General features: G+C 55.2%; 2 protein-coding genes across 2 annotated transcripts; both read right to left on the bottom strand.

Moving 5' to 3' along the window:
* Window positions 1-3,911: 3,911 nt before the first annotated feature.
* On the bottom strand, window positions 3,912-5,697 carry HOXB2 (homeobox B2; the record flags this gene model as incomplete). Its single annotated transcript, XM_084236202.1, has 2 exons — window positions 3,912-4,585; window positions 5,319-5,697. The coding sequence occupies 2 exons, from the start codon at window positions 5,695-5,697 to the stop codon at window positions 3,912-3,914; spliced, it is 1,053 nt and encodes a 350-aa protein (XP_084092328.1).
* Window positions 5,698-11,195: 5,498 nt separating this feature from the next.
* Window positions 11,196-13,302, bottom strand: HOXB3 (homeobox B3; the record flags this gene model as incomplete). The annotated part of the gene is made up of 2 exons (XM_084238865.1): window positions 11,196-12,022; window positions 12,855-13,302. 2 exons carry the CDS (start codon window positions 13,300-13,302, stop codon window positions 11,196-11,198), a joined length of 1,275 nt encoding a protein of 424 aa, XP_084094991.1.
* Between the last annotated feature and the right edge of the window lie 307 nt (window positions 13,303-13,609).

The raw sequence follows: 13,609 nt of genomic DNA, 5'->3' as shown, positions 1-13,609 counted from the left end.
ATTCCAACCATAGCTGATTTATAACCAGCCTATGCTGCTCATAGCTGGTTCTCACCCAAGGAGAGCCCTGCCCTAAACAGGACAGGAGAAGAGAATGTAGCTGGCTGACACTAGCCTCTAACCTGTCATCAATGGGTGTCTGCAGCTTGCTTAGGATCCCCACCTCTTCTTCCTTCTCCATAGATACCTGGGAAGATGACGCCCCCCCCCCCATGATTAAAACAAGGAAAAGGAGCTAATTTGGAACACAGGCATCCTGAATCCCAGTCCTTTTTTTTTTTTTTTTAATAGAGGCATGTTTTATTTATTTATTTATTTGTTTGTTCGTTTGTTTTGTTTATACATGCACTGGGTACAGTCAGAAGCGCGGGAGGGTGAGAGAATTCACCAGAGCCAGAGCGGGGAGCAGAGCAGGCAGAAGGACTGAAGGACACTGCTGAGGGGAGCAGCGGGCGGCAGGAGAGGTCTGCGCGCCATGTGGGACCCTCCTCCCGTGGCCGGGGAGCAGCCGGGAATCTAGGAGCAGCCGGGAATCGAACCGGCGCTACAGAGGCTGCAGGCAGCTTCGCAACCCCGCGCTCAACCGCTGCGCCACCGGGGAGGCCCATGAATCCCAGTCCTTTATGAATTCCAAATTGTCAGGAATTCCTTTTCATTTGCATTGGATAAGGATACTGAAGACAGGGGTTGTTTCCTTCTGGAAATGCATTGCTTCTTTGTTCTACTGTGGTGGCCTCAGAGATGATGAGTTCTGTGAATGTGGAAAAGGAGAAAGAGAAAGGTTATATGTTGTCTGTAAAAAGACTCCCCCCTCCTCCCTAATAATCAAGCAAGGGAAATGAAATGTTGGAACTCCTAATTCTCTGCATTGGGAGTTTCTTATCCCCAGGATACACAAGAACCTAGATCTAGGTATATAGGTTGAGCCTTTGGCTGGAAACTCCTAGCTCCCCACTCACTTTGGGAAGGAGGAATCAGGGCTGATGCTTCCTCAGGTAGGAGGTAATATTCCCTGACCAGTGGGCCATTGGTTTGGGTTAGAGAGGATTGGAATTCAATGATCAGGTAATGTGGGCCAAATTTTTAAACATGGGAGTGTTAGGAAGCAAGGTGGCACTGTGATCTAGCAGTATTTTTCAAACTTTAATATGCATATAAATTACTTGGAGATCTCCTAAATTGAGATTCCTACTCAGTAGATGTGGAGCGGGCCTAGGATTCTGCATTTCCAATTAGCTCACAGGTAGTTCTGATGCTGCTGGTCCATGGAACCAGCTCTGAGAACTGAAGCCTCAGAGGCATGATCCCAGGATGTGAATTCTCTCCAGCAGAGCAGATCCTGTGTTTTTGTCATTGATGAAGAGTGCTCTCCTTCTGACCAAAGAAAGCTGGAAGGTGGGCAATTAGCAAGATCCTTCTGGTATTCTTGATCTTTGTAACAACCTGCTATAGCTGAAAGAACATTTTTAATTAGACCAAATTATCTAGTTTGGCTGTCCACAGAAATCAAAGCCCCAGCTGAAATGTCTGTTTCGTTTTGTTAGTATAGAGATGGTTATGTGCTGTGATTTTTAAGATGTTAAACACCGCCTATGGGCATATTTTATGGAGAAATAAACGCACAACCCAATGAGATGTACAGTGTGGTTTTAATATATTGTATATTCACTTATTTATGGGGAAAATAAACACATGAGCCAATAAGCTGTGTATTATTACTTTAATATATTGAATTTATTTCATACCTATATATTTTATGAGGGAAAATAAACTAATAAGATACATGATATTATTATAATAACACATCTAATTGTTCTATATTAATTTATTTATGAAAGAAATAAGTGCAATTTAACATGACATAAGATTATTTAATGCAGGAGTTAAATTCCATATTAAGACAGTTTAAGGGATTAAATTCCAGCTGAATAAGATGTGTGTACTTCCTGCACTGGGGGACCAGCTTAAAAAAAAAAAATCAAGATCTGTCTATTCCTGTATGTCACGACCTATGTTGGTTTCTGGGTTATTCTGACAGTCGTCGCGTCTCTGCGCGTGGTACTCCAAGACCCCATCCTGCTGGTCCGGGGAAAGTCTGAGAGGCCCAGGAAACAAACTGCTTTTGGAGAAAGGCAGCATCTGCCAGGGAGGCAGCCCCGCGGTGTCTGTTTCTGAGCCGGAGAAATATTAAATAAACCTAAGGAGGATGGATGGCTTTCCAGGGCCCTTTAAATCTCCCCGTTCCCCGGAACAAACCAGGAGGCCGATGGGGGAGATCGATCCTTGCTCCCCCGCTTACGGGTTTGCAAGTAGCCTGGCAGGGTGCGGTGGGGGACAGGAGCTAGTGCTCAAGTAGCAAATGAAGCTGTTGGTCGAGACAGGTAGGTCTGGACTTCGAGAAAGCTCTGGCCAGGCTTCAAGTCCCCGCGCAGAGGCGCAGACTCGGCCGGGCAGCCCCGGGCCTGCAGCCCCGCGGCGCGCCCCGCCCTCCCCGCCCACGCGGAGCCGCGTCCACCTCGACTCCTCGGCATCCCGAGGGCTGGTTTTAAAATTAAAACAAAAACTGAGAGCAGGCTCCCCGGCTCCCTTTGGTGTCTGGCGTCTGGAGGATGCGGAGAGGAGAGGAGAGGCGGACGGGGGACGCGCCTCCCGGGCCGGACCCCGCGCGACCCGCCGCGGCTGTCATGGCGGCCGCAGTCCCTCCCCGCGGCCCCCGGCCGCCCGGCCCCAGCGCCATCTTGAGCATCGTCCTCGCTTCCCCGCCGGCCTCTCGCGCTCCTCACTCCTCCCGTCCTTCCCGAGGGCCCGGCGCCTCCCGACGCCGCCCGCGCCAGGCTGGACCGCCCGGCCGGCCGCTCCCGGGCCGCGCCCCCAGCCGCAGGGGCGCGCGGGTGGCCGCGGGGCCCGCGAGCCTCGGGGCGGGGGGGGGCAGAGCCGCGTCCCGGCCCCGGTCCTCGCCCACCCGCGCGCGGCGCCGCTGCCCGGGGAACCCTCGGCGCGTCCGCCCCTCGGCCAGCCCTGGGCCTCCGCCTCCGGCTCCCAGGTGTCTTGCATTCGGCAAAAGGCCGCTCCACCCGGCTTGGGGTACTGAAGCGAGAAACCCGGGAGACGCTGGGACCCCCCCTCAACTCGGAAACCAGTCCCTGCCGCCCCCTTTCCTCGCACCCTCTTCTGCTGGCCGCACACCCGATCCCCGCACCCGCGCGCCTTTATTGTCCAAACAGAGGCCCGCGCGGGGCCCGAGGTGTCTGCGGAGGGGTGCCGAGGTGTAGGAGCCCCCAGTACCCCTCCCCACCCCAAACCCCACCCCACTTTCTCGGAGCTGCTGGAGAAGAAGCAGCGGCCACTTTTGTTCCACCCGGACTTCCCCGATTCTGGGCACTTTGCCGCCCCACGGCGCGGGACCCCCCAGTCTCCAGCCGCTCCAGAAGGAGGGGGGACCCGACTAGGGAGTGCGGAAATGGGGGCTGAGTCCCGACACAAACACTTGCTCGTTTCCATATTATAAAGACATTTATTAATCTATGAAAATAATGTACAATAAATACTTTCCCCTTTTCCTATTAAAGAATTTTAATAAATAATCTACAGTCTAAAACTTAAAAAAAAAAGAGGAAAATAGGTCCTCTAGTTATTCTTAAGAAAGCCCCCTCAAGTTTAATTATTCCTGAGATTTCGTTGGAAGGAGTCTACCAAACGGAATTTTTCTGTGTAATTTTAAAAAGATGCCCGAGTGCCCAAATTTTAGAGAGAGAAGAAAGGACTGGATTGAACGCTACTTGGATAATACCTGAATTTAGCAAAACACATAAATAAGTTTATACGACGGGGGAGGGGGTGCCCTTGGTTTTCCCAGCAGACAATCGAGGGGAGCGGGGGTCGGAGGGGCCAGCGGAAGGAGCCGGGTCGGGTCAGGGGAACTGCAGGTCGATGGCACAGAGCGTGCTGGTGAAGAAGTCCAGCTCCTCCTCGGAAAAGGGCACCGGGCTGTCGAGGGAGCCCTGAAGGCTGGGGGAGAGGCCTCCGGACACTTGGAGACAGGAGTCGGCCGCGAAGAAGTTGAGGTCCGGCAGGAAAGGCGAGTCCTGCCGCTCCGGGAAGGCGTCCTCCGGCGACGGCTCGGCTTCCAGCCCGCCCGGCCCGCGCAGGCCGCCGCCGGGGCCCCGCACACCCGCGCCCTCCAAGCGAGCGGCCGAAGGCCGGGGGCCGGGAGCGCCCGGAGGCCGCGGCGCGACCTCGGACGGGCGGGAGCAGGCGTCCCGCGCCGCGCGGGAGGCGGCCGGGCGGCCGGGGCTGGTCCCCGGGTCCTCAGCGGCGTCCTCCACGGCGCCGGGGCCGGCCGCGTCGCCGTCGGGCGGCTCTCGGTGCTGCGTCTGCCGCTTGTGCTTCATGCGCCGGTTCTGGAACCAGACTTTGACCTGCCTCTCGGTGAGGTCCAGCAGGGCCGCGATCTCCACGCGGCGCGGCCGGCACAGGTACTTGTTGAAGTGGAACTCCTTCTCCAGCTCCAGCAGCTGCGTGTTGGTGTAAGCCGTGCGCAGCCGGCGCGCCCCGCCGCCCGCAGCCTCCGCCAGTCCCGGGCCATCTGCGGGGAAAGCAGATCCGAGGTCAAAGCGGGCCGCGTCCTCACCCCCACCTCAGCTCAGCTGGAATAAAGACTCCCCCATCCGCCAAACGCGGGGTCACAAGGACCCCCACCCGTACCCAAAGACGCGCGCGCTGCTTTTCGCTTCTTTCGGTCCTTCATCCGCGGGCAGACCCTGCCGGGCCAGAGCAAGCGCTCAGGAGGCCGCCCACGGGTCACGCGGGGGCGGGGGCGGGGGCGCGGCTCCCCCTCACCCGCAGACCCCGAGAGCCCCCTTCCAGGCTTTCTGAGTGGACCCCTCAATTCGGCAATTTCCAACTCAACCCCGGGAGAAGGTTCATGAAAACTGTTCCTCCTCATCCCCTGTCCTCCTGGCTCTGAAACTGCCCCTCTGGTCTGAGAGCTGGGGCAATGGGGGTGAAGCTTCCCCTGCCCCCAGATTCAGCCACGGCAGCAGCACGTTCTTTCCTTCACACAGAAAAAGGTGACGACCGCGACCCAACCCTTCTAGCATAAAAAGAGACTTGTCCCCATCCAGCTTCCCAAATCTGCTGGGGGGGAGGGGGCAGTTGACGGCGGCCAGGCCTGAACCCCAGCGGATATTCTGCTTCCTCTTCGCTGGAATCGAGGCAGGCGAGGAACCCCAGCAGGCTCCGCTGTCTGCCTCCCCCATGGCTCTTTCTCCCCGGCTCCTCCAGCTGCCCCCTCACCCGCCCCTACCGCGCGTACCGACCTGCGGGCGAGCCGACCCCGGAGCCCGGGTCGGTGGAGGCGGCCGGAGGAGATGCGGCAGCTTGGCCGGGTTTCCTGGCGGGTTTCTTCTCTCTCATCCAGGGGAACTCGGGGGGCAGGGGGGCGGCGGGGAGCGGCGGTGGCGGCAGCGCGGGCCCATCTTCGGGTAGCTTTTGGCTCCCGGGTCTCAGAAGGGTGGAGGCGTCGGGCTGGAGGCTGGGGAAGGTTTGCTCGAAAGGAGGAGGAGGAGGAATTAATGTCGACTCCTTGATTGATGAAGTTTGAAATGTCTCCAAGACAGCGGGGAAGGAAGTCAGACACTCGGCAAGCGATGGCTGGCTGTTTATAAACCCAATCTCCCTCTCAAATTCAAAATTCATGGCTTTCAATGGTGGGGGAGGGGGTCTGCTGGGGGGGGCTTCAGGAGGGAGGATCGAAGGGACCCCCCCTGCAGCCCCCCCCAGGTTTATGTGATGGAGCGATTTTGGGAGGGGGAGATTTCCCTCTCTCTCTTTCTCTCTCTCTCTTTTTTTTTTTAAATTTTGGGCCTTTATAATTGTATATTGCTGATAAATACAAGCGTATGGGGACTCTCTCTATTAAACCCAGGACTCCGGCGAAATTGCAGGGAATTCGTGGTCACGGGACCTACCTCGGCCAATCACTCGTCTGGGCCTGGTGGAAAACAGAAAGCATTATTTGCTTTAATTGATTCAAAAACTCTAGAGGATCACGACCTGGACACCATGAGCCCCCCCAGTTCCACACTGCCCCTCCCCAGTGCTTCCTTTTCTCCATAAAAAGCTAGAGGAGCGTTTCCCTCATCCTCTTCACAGGATGGGAGATGCTGCAAACCTAGGAAACAAGAGAGGCTGAAGAAGAGAGAGACCTTCCCCCTTTCCAAATATTTTTGATAGAGTAAATTGATGTCTTCTTTGGCCAGTAGCATGCTTTTCTTCCATATCCCTCCAAGAAAGAAAGAAAGCTGAGTGTGGATCTCAACGTGGGAGGAAGACGTGGTGGAAAGAGGTTTCTACTCTTGGGGAAATGTTCATGTTAAGGTGCAATAAGGAAAAGAAGAGATTTACAATCATCAGCACCACTAACCCCATCCTGTCCCCCAAAAGCAACAGATAAATCTTGGGAAATTGACACAGCTGACACAGGCATGAGATAGATGGTGAGGAGGCCTTTTTGGGCCTCTGGCCTCCATAACTGCTGGTGTCAGTTCCCTTCTCCCCCCAGTGTTTGCAGCAGTGCCTTTGCCCTATGTCCACCTGCCTTCCTCACCTGGAGGCATCTGCACCTCCTCCTGGATACCCCCCAACAGGCAGGGATTAAGATGCACATGCATTCACTTAAGCGTCAAGCCTCTATCTACATCTATATACAGAGACCGGTACCAGAACCAAGATCACCACAGTATCAGAGCACTCTCAAAGCTCAAACCAGTGTGGGAGGGGCTTTTCCCTCCCAGGACAAAGAGAGTTCCTTTCCCATTTGTGCCACTGTGCTATTAAAAAACAAAAACAAACAAACAACATCAACAACAACAAAAAAAACTTAGCAAGAAAGAATTCCCTGAATTCTTCCTCTCACATGGAGATGAGAAGAATAATGACCACCTAGATAATATTCCATTTTTGGCCCCTACGGGAAAAATCCTTTTTTTTTTTTTTAAATTTGGGGGGTATGGAGTTAGTGTGAATTTTAGGGAGTGTTGTTATTTACTGGAGGGAGGGGGCACAAGACTCAGGGCCCCAAGCAATTGGTGGGAAACTAGATCTCAAAGCAGAAAATGAAAAGTCGATCTGGGGGAAGATTTTTAAATAAGTGGGTCAGAGGGACCTAGAGGAGATGAGGCGATCAATCTTAGCCCCCTGACAGCTCCCTCCGATGGCATCAAAGAATTTGGCTCTTTGGGAAAGCAGAGGGAACAGCCGAAATTCCACATCCCTTTAAAAAGGCCTGGGGGTGGGGGGTGTCAGCAAAAGAGAAAGGTGATTCTGGGAGAGGGGGAAACAGATGGGAAATGAGGACAGAGGAAAGGGCGCTAAGTTGGATGGAAAGTTTGTCTGGAGAACTCCCACGGCTCGGGCCTCCCCTCCCCCTCCTGGCTCTCAGCCGCCCAGCAGAGGAGAAGGCTGGTTAGCAGAGAAATGGCAACTCAGCCGGGAGCTGGAACTAGAAACTTTCTGTCAATGGAACAGCTGCGTGGGTGGTGGTGAGTATTCGTCCGCGTGGGTGGTGGTGAGTATTTAAAAAGGGCCGAGCTGTCTGAGGACGGAGGACGGAGGACGGAGGACGGGGGGTGGGGAAAGTCAGGCTGCAGAAAGGGGCATTGGAGGTGGGGGCTGCAGCGACAGGGGGTGGCGGGCTCTGGAGGCCTTAGAACAGAGAGACCAGCTCCGGGGTGTGTAAACTGGCCGGGGAAGGTTGTGTCCAGTTTCAGTCCAAAGAAAGTAATTTCGTCGGTTGGAAGTATCCGGTTGGGGAGTGGGCGCAGAGGACTCGGGATAGTAGTTGTCTGCAAGTTGCGCGTGAGGCCTGAGAAAGAATTCTCCCTCTGGCCACTCCTGGAGAAGCCCTGGGCGCTTTTTCAAAGCCCCTCCAGCTCGCTGCAAGGTGGAGCGCTTCTCTCGGCAACTGGCAACTTCGCTGAAACTATCCCTGCAGGAAATACGGCTCTCTCTAACCCTGCTGACAGATTTTACGGCCAGATTAGAGAACAGCAGAAAACTTGGGTGTTAAAAGAGGCCAAGAGAGCCCTCCTTCCTAGAGACTCCGCTTCCCCGCTCCCCCCCCTCCCCGTTGTGCTGTGAATCTTGCAGCACAGATATTTTCCCCACGCCTTTGGCTGCCTGGGATCTCGCAGAGAGAAGGGTAGGGAACACCAAGCCAAGACGGTCCTTATTTTTTCTTGTTTGCAATTCCAGCTTCAAGCCAAGGCGCTGTTTTTCAAACTCAAGCTAAATTTTCTCTCCTGGCCTGCCTCTCTCTTGCTAGATAATCAATCCACTCCACCCCCAGAGCCAAACATGGCGCTTCGTCTAGTTACATCATTCAGAAAATGTTATTCAGGGAAGAGGAAGAGAAAGAAAGAAAGAAAAACCCTTGAGCGTTATTTGATCCCAATCAAACTTTGCACGCTCTTATGCCTTTAAATTATAGCCTGACCCAATGCTAAATTGCTTGCTGCTTGGATGAGCCCAGTCCAGTTAAAATCCTACTTGGCGGGGGTGGGGGGGGGTTGGGAGGGTGTAGAATTCAGGTTGCTTTTTTATTGTTATTTATCGTTGCATAAAGACTGTAATTACTAACCTTGGACTGCCAGAATGCAACATAAAAATGAAAATCAGTCCCCCTTTAAGGCTGAGGGCCTGGAACAATTCTCACCAACAACCCCCCCCCCCATTCCTACCACCAAATATATGCTCCTAATTAAGCAATGCGGGCGCATCGCTTACAATTAGAATTATGCAACTCTTCAGCAAGCAGCCATCGCTTCTCTTTCAACGAATTAGCTCCATATTTCAGCCGCCCTGTCTCCTCGCTCTTATCGGCTCCAGAGAAGCGGCGGTGACATTTCATCTTTGACAGACCCTCTCTATCCTCGCTCCAATGTGATAAAACTTTTATGGAGCCACGACTAAGAAATGAAGTTTTCCCAAGGATGGTGGAAACAGCCGCACACATGAGCCTGGGGACCATTTTATTTACGCTTGGATCCAAGAGCTTCTCCCGCCCTCCTCTTCCCTTTCCCTGGCAGGGGAGATCAAGTGCACCTCCTCTTCCTCCGCCCCGGGTTTTATTTAGTGATTTAATTTCACTTTAGTTTTAAGGTGTGACCTGAGAAGTCTAGGCCTCCAATTTTTTTTTTTTTTTAGATTAATCATTTTCCTTTGTTTTCATTTTAGACCCAATGGTGGTTGGGCTTCGGGTCACGTGACGACTTCTTTGTAGCTCCGGAAGAGAACTGTGAAGTTTAGGGTGCATGGAAGAAGCTGTAATCGGCCAGGTTTTTTTGGTTATTGTTTTGGGGGAGAGGCTGTGGCCAAAGGAGCAAGATGACAAAGGTCAGTGAATGAGAAAAACTGAACTGGCGAAGAAGCCAAGCAGAAAGACCCAGAGAGAGGACCCAAGAATCTCCCTTTTTTCCCCAACTTGTTACTGAAAGCTTAGCTAAAGAAGTTGGCAGGATGGGGCAGGCTCACGTGAGTGAGAAAAACTATTCAAACCTGAGATACAGCAACTGGGAGGGTGGGGCCAGGATAGGGTCTTCAAAGTCCTCTCCTCTTCCCCCCACCCAACCCCCAAATTTAGCAGTCAGCAGCCTCCCTCTGCGATCTAAATTGGACCACCAGGACAAGATAAAATTGATAACAGAAAGTTTATTCAAGAATTGTTTGACAGACAACCCTTTTAAGTAAGGAAAAAAGTAACTACTGAAGAACAAAGAAAGTTCCAAGAGGGAATTAACTCTAATTCTACAAATTCGGGACTATACAGTGACAATTAGGAGCTGAGTTCATGCCTTTTAGAACTAATTACAATTGCTCATAAGTACGAGTTTAACATAAATCTACAGCTCTTTTCTAGAGTACAATAATAACTAAAATAGCTGGTTTTACATGACAGGAAACACAACGTCCCTTAATGACAAGTAAATACTAAAAAAAGTACATTTTTTTTCTTTTTTCCCTCATATAAATACATAATGTAGGGGGATAAATAATACAAAAAGAAAATATTTTAACAGGCTATAACCAATAAATATATATGAAAATGTTCACTAGAACACACGCTTTTTGAGCGATGCGGGGGCTCCTGCAGGCCCAGGCACCTCTCACAGTTGTTTTTATATCCATTAAAATGTAAACTCTAAGTGCAACAAAAGCGTCCTGTCAGAGGGCTGAGCCAGGCCCTAGGCCCGCCACAGCCCCTGCCTGGGACAGACAGTTTGTTAAAATATACCCTGTTTTCACGTGAAGTCAAGAGAGCAACAGAAGAAAAGAAAAGTGTAGAACCTCGTGTCGCCGATTGCTTTCTGTGGAGAGAGGGGGATGGACCTGGAGCTGAGATGGGCGGTAGCAAGGGGGCAAACCTTCAGTCCTGACGGTCTGCCCTCACCTCCCAGCTTTTCCATAAAAGAAAAAATATATATTTATAATATAGACAGCTCTGACTTTCAGGATCTCTCACCATCCCTGAGCCCTCTGAAACTGTACCGGATGGGGCGGGGTAGACTTATTACCGTCCTAGAGCAGAAAAATGCGGGGTTAGAAATGGAGGGAGAGCCCCATAGACCTCAAATGGATGGGAGCAAATGTGAGGCTTCAGGGAAGTGGGAGGGGAGCCTGCTTTGTGCCCTTGGTTTTGAAATGTTTTCTTTTCTTTTTTTTTTTAAGGAGAATTTCGAGGGGGGAAAAAAATCAAGATTTGGGGGAATTACCCACAGGGACGGAAGGTAAGTCGGTTGGTGAGTGACGGCCTAGCCATCTTGTCTGTTTTTTTCAAAATGTGCTTCTCTGCCTGGTTCTCCTATGTCTCCCTCCTCTACCTCACTCCCGAGTGTGGAATTCCAACTGGGTATTGCTGGAGGCCTAGGGCCGAGGGGGTCACCTCCAATCTGCTGTGGACTCCTTGGCGATGGGTTGGCAAGCAGATGGAGCAAGAGCTGGGGCACTTGAGAAGGCCACTCTCAGGCCAGGGGGAGGGGAGGGAGCTCCACGCCGGCCCTTCCCAGGAAGCCTGGCCACCACCTCCAGCTCCCTCTTTCCAGACGCCAGCCTGCCCCCCAGAGCCCCAGAGCCCCCGGGCGCCCACCCCCAGGGCTCGCCCCACCCCACGCCCTCGCCCCTCCGCCCTCCCCCTCCCATCACAGGTGTGTTAATTTGGGCGCTTCTTGGATTCTACCCTGAGGAGGCGGCGCGTGGTGAGAGGAGAGGTCTGTGTAGGTGGGGTGGGGGTCGCAGGGTCCGTGGTGCTGGCTGGGGGCCATAGGGGGCGCCCCGTTGTAGTCCAGGCTCCCCGAGGGGTGGTGGGAGAGGTGGTTGAGGCCGTAGAGGGAGGGGCCGGCAGGGGGCGGCAGCGGATCCGCGTAGCCGCCCCCGCCCACGTACACCGGGCTGCCCTGCATGGCGGGCGTCCCGTAGGCGCCCCCGTTGGCCGGGAGCACGTGCGGCTCGTAGTCGGGCGCCGGGGTCGGGGGGTACTTCTGCGGGGCGCCGCAGCCCTTGAGCGGGGGCTGGTAGCTGGAGGGCAGCGCGTAGGCATTCTGGTGGGCTTTGCCGAAGGCGGGCGGGGACGGGCTCTCGTAGCTGGGGGTCATGGAGTGTAAGGCGTTCATGAAGCCGGCGGTGGACTGCATGGGCTGCGGGGGGCTGCCGGCGGGCGAGGGGCCCCCCGACGACGAGGCCAGCCCCTTGGCCTTCTGGTCCTTCTTGTACTTCATGCGCCGGTTCTGGAACCAGATCTTGATCTGCCGCTCACTGAGGTTCAGCAGGTTGGCCATCTCCACGCGGCGCGGCCGGCACAGGTAGCGGTTGAAGTGGAACTCCTTCTCCAGCTCCACCAGCTGCGCGCTCGTGTACGCCGTCCGCGCCCGCTTGGACGCCGCCGACCCCGACCCCGGGGGGCTCTTGTCCCCGCCCCCGCCGCCGCCCGCGCCCGCGCCGCCGCCCGCGCCGCCGCCGCAGCCCTCCGCTGGATCCGAGGGGGCGGGTGGGGAAGGGAGAAAATGAAATAAAAGATAATTACTGAACACGCCGAAATTGAATGCATCATTTCTTAATAAATCCAGGCCTGGGCGCGGAGCCCCCGCCGCCCGCCCCTGCGCGTCCCCGCCCCCCGCGCGCCCCCCCGCCCGGCGGATTAGCGGACACTCCATAATAGTGGCATTTATTAAGAGACCTGTTCTCCTCCCGCTGCCCCAGCTTATGAAAATTTGATCATGTCACGCAGACAGAGCCGCATGGCCATTTATTTCGGGCTGGATTTTCTCACACTGGCTTTTCTCCCTTCTCCCCGGTTCCAGGTTTGGGAAGACCCTGCCGCCCCAGGCCGGGCGCGCCCTGTGGGCAGGGCGCAGGGTGGAGGCCAGCACCCTTGGGGTGAGCTGCACATGCAAGGGTAAAAGCGTGGCGCAAAGAGGCGGCCGTGCCTGGAGGCCGGGACCCCGGGCCGCCCGAGCGATTGTGATTAATACCCGCAAGTAATCATACTTAATAATAATCAATCGTTGGCGACGCCGCGCGCACCAGCGGCGCCTCCTGACTCTAAGGTCTTGCGCGGGGCTGAGGCCGAGCGCCCGGCCGTCTGGAGCTCTAAGCAGCTCAGGTGGAAGGTGGCTGCAGGGAGAAGGTGCTGTGGGGTCAGAGGTCATCAGGGGATGCGAAGTACGGGAGATGCGCCCCTGCCCCGGCTACCTGACATTGTTCCCAGGCCGCCGACGGGGCGCCTGGGGGTGGGGTGCTAGAATAACAGTGACATTCCTGGCCCGGACAAAAGCTGACCGAGGAAGGCAGAGAGCTGGTACCTGTGCCGGGGGAGCTGTTTTTCAGCTTGGACGTTTGCCTCGACTCTTTCATCCAGGGGAATATCTGTTTGGTGAGGGTGGAGTTGGAGCCGGGGCCGCACTTGGGGGGGCCGCTTTTGCTGGGCCCGCCCCCGTTACTGCTGTTGCTAGTGGTACTGGTAGGTGCGGCGCTGGGTGGGGGTGAGCCGGGCGGGGCAGGCAGGGGCTCAGGGGCCAGGCCAGGCCTCATGCAGCTGCCGTTGAGCTCCTTGCTCTTGGCATGCGGGGTGGCGTTGCCCAGGGACTGCAGCGAGCACGCAGAGCGCTGGTAGTCGCCCTCCAGGTGCGTGGCGGCCTGGAAGGGGGGCTGGGGGGGGCCATCGTAGCCGAAACCATTGCTGCCAGGGTACGAAGAGTAGCCTCCGAAGAGCGCTGCGGCGGCGTTGTCGTAGTAGGTGGCTTTCTGCATCGCTGGGCGAGGCCCGTGCAGTGGGTGGCAAAGTGCAAGGGCCTGATACCCTCACGACCGGACATTGGCACCCCTGGGGGTCACGTGGCACGCCGGACCCCCCCTCCCTGTCCTGCCCCCCTCCTCCCGGGGTCCGTTCCAAGCCGCTGAGGCTGACCTGCGGGGTGAAAGAAGAGACACAAGGGGGAGAAGAAGACTAGGGCTCCGCTCGAATCCATCTTAGAAACTGAAAAGGGAACTGACATCAATAGGGTGTTTTCTTCTCCCCCACCCCAACATCTTCACAGCAGATGCTGAGGCCACTTTC

The sequence above is a fragment of the Talpa europaea genome (assembly GCF_964194135.1).
Source record: "Talpa europaea genome assembly, chromosome: 7".
Lineage (NCBI taxonomy): Eukaryota > Metazoa > Chordata > Mammalia > Eulipotyphla > Talpidae > Talpa > Talpa europaea.
The sequence above is the reverse complement of the archived record's forward strand: the minus strand, read 5'-3'. Positions and strand labels throughout refer to the sequence as shown.